Source organism: Eumetopias jubatus, unplaced genomic scaffold (assembly GCF_037043125.1).
Source record: "Eumetopias jubatus isolate StellerSeaLion01/CBP00866 unplaced genomic scaffold, mEumJub1_p1.0 scaffold_3, whole genome shotgun sequence".
NCBI classification, from domain to species: domain Eukaryota; kingdom Metazoa; phylum Chordata; class Mammalia; order Carnivora; family Otariidae; genus Eumetopias; species Eumetopias jubatus.
The window spans coordinates 63,953,234-63,962,497 of NW_028274809.1; the positions used below are offsets into that span (position 1 = coordinate 63,953,234).

General features: G+C 37.9%; 1 protein-coding gene across 1 annotated transcript in view; it reads left to right on the top strand.

Moving 5' to 3' along the window:
- STK39 (serine/threonine kinase 39) overlaps positions 1–7,693 on the top strand; it is a 295,831-nt gene extending 288,138 nt beyond the window's left edge. The window contains exon 18 of the mRNA XM_028124999.2: positions 6,166–7,693. Coding sequence (XP_027980800.1) covers positions 6,166–6,240 — 75 coding nt within the window. The 3' untranslated portion in view covers positions 6,241–7,693. The remainder of the gene's footprint in view (positions 1–6,165) is intronic.
- Positions 7,694–9,264: the final 1,571 nt, after the last annotated feature.

The following is a 9,264-nucleotide window of genomic DNA, read 5'->3' on the forward strand; positions in this document are numbered from 1 at the left end:
CTTCTTCTGGGATCTCAATTATTCTAATATTGTTTCCTCTTATGTTATCACTTATGTATAGAATTCTTCAGTTAGAGCCTCCATTTTTGATTGCACCTCATTAACAGCCTTTTTGATTTCGACTTGGTTAGATTTTAGTACTTTTTTTTGTCCAGAAAGGGTTTCTGTAGTATCTTCCATGCTTTTTTCAAGCCCTGCTTGTATCTTTGTAATCATCATTCTGAACTCTAGTTCTGACATCTTACTAATGTCCATATGGATTAGGTCCTGGGCAGTCGGTACTGAGGTGAGTTTTTCCGTCTTGTCATTCTGTCCAGAGGAGAATGGATGAATGAGAGAACAAAATGCTAACAGGGTAACAACAACCCCAGAAAAATATACACTAAACAAATCAGAAGTGACCTGAAACCAGGGGGGAAGAAAGGGAAAGAAGAAAAAAAGGAAAAGAATATGATCAAATATGATCAGGCTGGTGAATAGATCAATGCCACACACTAGATTTTGGGCATATTTTGGTCTGTTAGAAAAACTGCCTCCCAAAATTTTAAAGAAAACCATATATGTACAAAAATAAGGGTAAATATGTTGAAGGGATGAAATATGACTAAAGATGAAAATTATAAAAGATTCTATAAAAGGAATTGATAAGAAGTTGGTTGAAAAAAGAAAGAAATTAAAAAAAGGGAGAGAATGTGATCAGGCAGGAGACTAGAACAAAGCCATACACGAGAGATTTAGGGTATATTTTGATCTGTTAGAAGAAACTGTATCCCAAAATTTTAAAGAGAGAACAACTTATATATATACAAAAAATAAGGTTAACTACAATGAAGGGATAGAATATGACTCTTCCAAAAAGTGGTCACTTTTCTGTTCAGAGAGTTGCTGCTATTCTTTTTTTTGATCTCCTGTTGAGTTTGTAGGTGTTCAGAATGGTTTGATCCCTATGTAGCTGAATTCCTGGGACCAGATGAAATATAGGTCTCCTACTTCTCTGCCATCTTGCTCCTCCTCGCATTATTTGTTTTTTGCATGTTGAGTTTCATAAGGTGTTTATATATATATATATATATATATATATATATATATTCTAAATACTAATCCTTTATTGGATATATCATTTGCAAATATCCCCATTCAGTAAGTTGCCTTTTTAGTTTTGTTGATAGATTATTTTTGCTTTTATTTCTCAGGAGACAGAGCTAGAAAAAAGTTGCTGTGGCCGATTTCAAAGAGGTTACTGCCTGTGTTCTCTTCTAGGATATTTATGGTTTCAGGTCTCACATCTAGATATTTAATCCATTTCAAATTTTTGTATATGGTGTAAGAAAGTGGTCCATTTTCTTTTACATGTGGCTGTCCAGTTTTCTCAACACCATTTGTTGAAGAGACTTTCCCATTGGATATTCTTTCCTGCTTTGTTGAAGATAAATTGACATATACTTGTGGGTTTATTTCTGGGTTTTCTATTCTGTTCCATTGAGGTCTATTCTTTTTTAAAGATGTTATTTATTTGAGAGGGAGAGAAAATCTTAAGCAGACTCCACACTGAATGTAGAGCCCAACTCGGGGCTCGATTCTACAACTACAAGATCATGACCTGAGCTGAAACCAAAGGACAGAGGTTTAACTGGGCAAGCCACCCAGGCGCCCCTACGTGTCTGTTTTTGTGCCAGTACCTACTGTTTTGATTACTACAGCTTTGTAATTTAACTTAAAGTCCAGAATTGTGATGCTTCTAGCTTTGCTTTTTCAAGCTTGCTTTGGCTATTCAGGGTCTTTTGTGGTTCCACACAAATTTTTAGGATCTTTTGTCCTAATTCTGTGAAAAATACCAGTGGTATTTTTATGGGGATTGCAATAAATGTATAGATTGCTTTGGGTTGCATAGACATTTTAACAGTATCTGTACTTCCATTCCATAAGCATGGCATGTTTTTCCCATTCTTTGTGTTGTCTTCAGTTTCTTTCATCAGTATTTTATTTCTTGGTATCTTATTTTTGGTGCAGTTATAAATGGGATTTTTTTTTATCAGTTTCCCTTTCTGCTGCTTCATTATTGGTGTATAGAAATGCCACAGATTTCTGTACATTTTGTATCTTGCAACTTTACTGAATTTATCAGTTCTAGCAGTTTTTTGTGGCGTCTTTTGGGTTTTCTATATATAGTGTCAAGTTATCTGCAAATAGTGGAAGTTTTCCTCATCCATCAATTTGGATGCCTTTTATTTCTTTTTGTTGTCTGACAGCTGTGGCTAGGACTTCCAGTATTATGTTGAATAAAAATGGTGAGAGTGGACATCCTTGTCTTGTTCGTGACCTTAGGGGAAAAGCTCTGTTTTTAAAAGATGTTAGCTGTTGGTTTTTCACAGATGGCCTTTATTATGTTAAGGCACGTTCCCTTTGTTGAGGGCTTTTATTATAAATGGATGTTGTACTTTGTCAAATGCTTTTTCTGTGTCCATTGAAATGATCATATGGTTTTTTTCCTTTCTCTTATTGATGTGATCTATCACATTGATTTATGAATATTGAACCACCCTTGCATCCTAGGAATAAATCCCACTTGATCATGGTGAATGGTTTTTTTAAAAAGCATAAGCTTTTGAAGTCCGTGATGATTTTCAAGAGTATAAAGGGTACTGGAAACCAAGAAGTCTGAGAACTGCTGCGTTAAGGGTCTCTAGTCCCTTTGCTGTAGAATCCAGGATCATTTGCATATTGCCCTCAGTGTTTTGCAGGCCACAGTGAGTGAGACAAGGACTCAGCCTTGGTTGAGAGTCAGCAGGGTAGTAGGGGAAGAAGAGCTGAGTACCTGAATGAAAGCCAGACAACCTGGCCTGTGCCTCTGCCAGGAAACCAAATGTTCCAGTGTAGGCACAGGAGGCACTGGGACAGAGGGTGAGAGATGGACTCCCTGGGTGCTGTACCCACCATAATCACTGGTTTGATCACCCACTTGTGTTGTCAATTCTCATTTCCATTTCTCTCCACAAGAAGTATTTCAGATTTTTTCTTTTAACCACTACTGGATATTTTGTTTTTATCTCTAATCATTTCAACCTCCTGCTATTTCCATTGCCAAATTTCTGATGTATCTTCGACATGCACTGATGTGCTTCCCATTGGCTAGTCCCTCCTTGTCACTGCCGGTGGCCACCCTTGCTCCTGCGGTGTTTGTCATTTGCCTATTAATTACACACATTGTGTCTGCCCCCATTCACTGCATTAAGTTAAATGATGTTAGCAGTAGCGGAGGGGAAGAAAGAAAGGTTTAGGGAGATTCACAAACAGTGGTTGTGGAACAAGAAAATTGGTGATGGGTAGGGGGTGAGTGTCACAGTATTTGTATGACAAACACCCATGGGAAAATAGCTAAAAAGCCTTCTGTGCCTATACCACTTTGTTAAAGGTGATAGGGAATAGGGAAAGGAACGTTTCTGATCTTACTGCCCCTGACAACACACACAGTGAAAATTACACTTTGCTGAATATTTTGTCAAGTAAAACTAGAGAAATCATTGGAGAGGCACAAAGTAAATTTTTAAAATGCCAACTAATATTTCTACCCTTTAGGCTATTGATTTTCTTATGTAAGCATCAGTACTGACACCATTATTTGAAAGATAATTACTTAAAAATACTTGTTATGTATTCTAATTAGCTGCTTATTGTAAGGGAGAATGTTGGGGTTGACAGAGGACTGAATTTATGCACTGGTTTTTGGAGCAGTGCAAAGCAGGTTCATTGGGATGATTGGAAAAGGCATTTTTTACATGGGAAACTAATTGTTTTGACAATAATTTTGCAGGAATTAGGCCAAGAAAAGGTTTGTATGGTCCCTTGGTGATTAATTGCCCATCCCCAGTCATTTATCAAACTTTTTTCTCCCCACTTGTACTTACATCATTGTCTGATTCTGGTTTATGCACTCTGAAGATGCAGCCTGGAATGGCGATCTGAGTACTGTGTGTGTGTGTGAGAGAGAGAGGGAGGGAGGTAAAAAACAAAACAAAACAAAACTTTTGAATGAGGACAAGTGAGAGGTTTGATGAAGAAAAATCAAAGAATTTGACACACTATAATTTGGGCCAATTTTAGGCAATAAATGTCCTAAAATAATATAAACAAAATTCTGTTATGGAAAAATAAGTTATCTAGCATGAGCCCTTCTGCTACTTGGTAACCACTTTTTTTCTGGCCAGTTTTATAGAGGATGCCTTTTGGTAAAAACCACATTACTCTCAGTGACTGTTAAATCGCTTTTGCTCATTTTCATAATTTTTTTAATAACCGAAAATTTGTACATCTTAATTTCCTTCACATATTTTGCCCTCCCCCCCAAAACCTCCCTCCTGTCAACCACCAGTTTGTTCTCTGTATTTAAGAGTCTGTTTCATTGTTGTTCTTTTGTTTTGTGTTTTAGATATCACATATAAATGAAATCCTATATTTGTCCTCCTCTGGCTAACTTATCTCACTTATAATCTCCTTTAGGTCCATCCTTGTTGCAAATGGCAAGATCTTATTCCTTTTTATGGATGAGTAATATGGCACTGTATATATTTTCCACATCTTTATCCATTTATCTGTAGATGGACACTTAGGTTGGTTTCATAGATATCTTGGTTACTGTAAATAATGCTGCAGTAAACATAGGCATGCATATATCCTTTCAAATTAGTGTTTTCATTTTCCTTGGGTAAATCTGTAGTAGTAGAACTACAGATCCTATGGTATTTCTATTCTTAGTTTGAGGAACCTCCATACTCTTTTCCACAGTGGTTGTACCAACTTGCCTTCCCCCAACAGTGCACAAAGGTTACCTTCTCTTGACATCCTTGCCAACATTTGTTGTTTCTTGTCTTTTGATACTAGCCAATTCTGGCAGGTGTGAGGTGTAATATCTTGGGTTTTGATTTACATTTCCCTGATTGGTGACACTGAACATCTTTTCATGCGTATGTTGGCCATCTGTATGTCGTTTTTGGAAAAATGTTCAGGTCCTCTGCCCATTTTTTATTGGGCTGTGTGGGGGGTTTTGTTGTTACTGAGTTGTGAGAGTCATATTTTGGATTTTTGACCCTTTATCAGATACAGAATTTGCAAACATCTTCTCCCATTCAGCAGGGTGCCTTTTTCATTTTGGTGATAATTTCTTTTGCTATGCAAAAGCTTTTTATTTTGGTGTAGTTCCAATAGTTTGTTTGCTTTGTTTCCCTTACCTGAGGAGATAGATCCAGAAAACTGTTGCTAAGGTTGATGTCTAAGAGATTACTGCCTATGTTTTTTTATAGGATTTTGGTGGTTCTAGGTCTTCAATTCACTTGTTTATTTTTTGTGTATAAGAAAGTGGCCTAGTTTCATTCTTTGCATTCTTTGCCTGTGACTGTCAAGTTTTCCCAGCACCATTTATTGAAGAGACCGTCTTTTCCTCATTGTATACTCTCGCCTCCTTTGTTGTAAATTAATTGACCATATAGGTATGGGTGTGTTTCTGGGCTCTCTCTCATGTTCCATTGATCTGTGTGCTCCTGTTTTTTGTGCCAGTACCATATTATTTTGATTACTATAGCTTTGAAGTATATCTTGAAATCTGAGATTGTGATACCTCCCTGCTTTGTTGTTAAGATTGCTTTGAAGTCTTTTGTGGTTCCATACTAACTATGATTATTTGTTCTAGTTCTATGAAAAATATTCTTGGTATTTTGAGAGGGATTGCATGGGGTAAAATGGATATTTTAATAATTCTTGCAGTCCATAAGCATGGTATAGCTTTCCATTTGTGTCTTCAGCTTCTTTCATTAGTGTCTTTCTTACTGTTTTCAGAGTATAGGTTTTTCACCTTTTTGGCTAAATTTATTCCAAAGTATTTTCTCATAATCCTTTAAAATGATTAAGGAACTCTAATTTGAAAGTAGATTTAAAATCACTTTCTTGGCAGTCATTAGCAATTTCAAAGCTTTAAGCCTGGAGACTGTGGTGTTTTAATGGGAACAAGTCCCTTCCCCTCTATTTTCTGCACTTGATAGCATGACCAGATCTGTTACTGCAGTCATTCAAGAGGGTGATTCTCTGTCCTGGAGGAGATGGGACACTGGCCCCCTACAGACTGTGCCTTTGCTTGGATCAATTGGCACTGAAGGTGTCTTTTTCCCTTTTCAGGCTTCAGGCTGTGATGGGGCGGAGATTCCTGATGAAGTGAAGCTGATCGGGTTTGCTCAGTTGAGTGTCAGCTGATGTATGTCCCTTGACCTCTCCCTGATCTCTCATGCCCCCCACCTCAACACTCCCCTCAGTCTTCTTTCCCCCACCCTGTCTCCCACCCCCTCACTCCCAGTTCCCACAAAATCAGAAGATTGTGAAGAGTCTGGCTTCAATGAAATGGGATAAAAAAAGTTTTTTTAACCTTACAACACTCCGAGTTCTGCTTCATTCTCTAGCAATCCACAGTATGAGAACAAGCAAATGCCACAGCTGCAAGACTGTTGCTAATGTTTCCAAAAGCTATTTAATATTCTTAGCAATCAATTCGGACATCCCTTAAGTGAAAAGAATCTGAAATACACTCAGGTGGTCCTATTTAGTGGCAACAAAAGGAATTTTTTCTATCAGAAGCCTATTTCTTCCCTCATTGTTCTTTCTGTTCTACTTTAATTGTACATCTGACAATACTGCCTCTTTTATGTTGTATTTAGAAATTAATATACTTATAAAATTAAGATTTATTAGCCAAACTTGAATTCTAGTTTTAAAACTGACTGTGAATTTTATTTTTCATATATTTATGCATTACACACCTTAGCTATAAGAAGAAAAGTTTTTGATTATATGCTTCTTGCAGTTAATCTCTTGTTATTTAAACAAAAAATTTCAGGTCTATCTTTGGAGTATTTATAACTTTTGATTTTGGGAAATGACTGAATTAGGAACTAGGATGCTTCTTAGTTTGGTTTGTTTGCCGAAAAACCAATCCACAATCTAATTGTCTCCGGAGAGGGAGGTGCCTTGCAAACTTTCGTATTAAGAATGTGCCTGAGGCTGCTTTACTCTGGAATAGTCTCAGATCTAAAATTTCTTCTACATCCAGTGGCATATGTAAGTTTTGCTTCATTGGAACGTATAGAATGCTATAGAAAATGTTGCCATTCTCTTAGACTGCTCATTATATACCCCTCTCCGACTTGACTTCTCCTTAAGTGATTGATAGGATTTGTTGTTCCAAAGTTGATAAACTTGAAGCTACCAGAATCTGAGTTTTACTTGAAATTCGGAAAACACCCAGATGGAGTGAAAAATAGAAAGGGTTTTGTGCAATGACTAAAAAGGTAAAATGCTGTTAAGTTTCAAGAATAAATACTTTCAACCCAAGTAGCCCTCTGCTTGACTATATATTACAGAATAGTAAACCTTAGGATTTTCGAAATTGGAGTCTAAACTGTCAGGGAGGTGGGCTCCCAGGATGGTACCGTTGCTCTTTCCTAGCTAACCCTAGATATGGCAGCTCTTTAATGTACTTTAAAAAGCAAATATATATTACTAAGGAAAGAAAAAGTTATTTATAATTGCCTTGTCAGAATTGAGGTGTTCTAGAGCCATTTGCATACAATTTAATGTAATTTCATTCCATTCTATTGTTTACACAACGATTACTCAAAGATGACTGCAAAGGTAAAAGGAAAATAAAAGTGTACTGCACAAAGCGACTGTGTCCCAGTGTCTCCTTCCCCCTTCAGGTACCCCATGCATGGCAGTGGGGCTAGTCCTCCAGGGAAAAGTGCCCTCAGGGGAACAAGGCAAATTCACACTCCATGTAAACAAACTGTTTGAATTCAAACCATAGGGCTTACAGGGACCAAGAGAAAAATAATTCCTTACCACGGCTTCATTTTAGCCCGGAGGCTTGGAGTGCTTATGATGTTTCCAGGGACCTTCACGAAGCTACTTCCAGAGCCAGACTCCCAGGGCCCAGGGTTCTGATATCCAGATCATATTCTTAACCCTGTACACTTTGTGGACAAAACCAGTATAAGACAAGACCCTCATCATCTACAACATGTGAAGAGCCCTTGTTTTGCAACATAGTAATAAGTATCATAGAATATCTGATAATGCTCATAGTCCCATAGCTTTACTGATTTTGTAGGAATGTATATAAACTCCCTCAAATACGAAGACAAAGGTGGTTTTAAAATGAAGGGCGCATGAGAACTAACGTATGAACACCAGGGTCAAGTCCGTATACAGAAATTACCCATAAGGTCCTGCAGAATTGCCGGAGGAGGACAAAGCTCGGGATCAGAGCGTCCGACCCACCAGGCGCGAAGAGGTGTCTGAGCAGACATGGCAGCCCACTCTAACAGTTTTCTTTTTAAAGTTAGGAGAAATACATTGTTTCCTAGTACTAAGGCCTGGAAAGAAATTTCTCTAGGAAATTAAACTTATGTATTCAGAAACTTCAAAACTCTCAAAACAGTCCTACAACACACACACAGTAAGTTTGGAACACACTTACCTTTTCTAGTACCTTTGGCAGATGCCCAGAGGTAGGTTATGTGATAGGAAGTGCCAGTCATCAAGGAGCTGAGAGTGTGGTCCAGGCAGTTACGGTAATCAGAAAGTATAAAGGCATGAGTGCACGATATATCCTTCAGGCAACCCTCCATGACTGTTTCTCTAACCAAGCTTTTGATTAAAGAGGACCCGCAGCAGTGCAATGTTGTGATCCTGTTCACTGGCAAGGACCTAAACTTTACTGAACACATATCTGGTATCTGGACAGATTCCTATGCCTTGACAAATAGGTGGGTTCACAACCTCTTAGTAAAATCAAGGCACCCATAGCTCTCTGTCTAAATACATCCAAAAACTGTTCTGCATCCAGAGTGCTTCTATTGTGGTTAGTTTGCAAAGTTGTAAAATAGAAGCAAATTCCCATTTATCTCATTTTAACTCCAATATATCGTCATGTGAATAAAATGGTTTTCTGTATTTAAAACAACTTTTAGAGGGGTGCCTGGGTGGCTCAATTGGTTAAGTGTCCAACTCTTGATCTCACCTCAGGTCTTGATCTCCAGGTCATGGGTTCAAGCCCCACGTTGGGCTCCACGCTGGGTGTGGAGTCTACTTAAGAAAACTTTCCGAGACACCTATAAATCATGTGTGATGAAAATTTCTCTAAAAGAAAAGTACCCTTGTGAAGTTCCCTTATGTGTTCCATATCTTATGTGCTGGTAAAATAAACATGGTGGATGGCTGCCACCT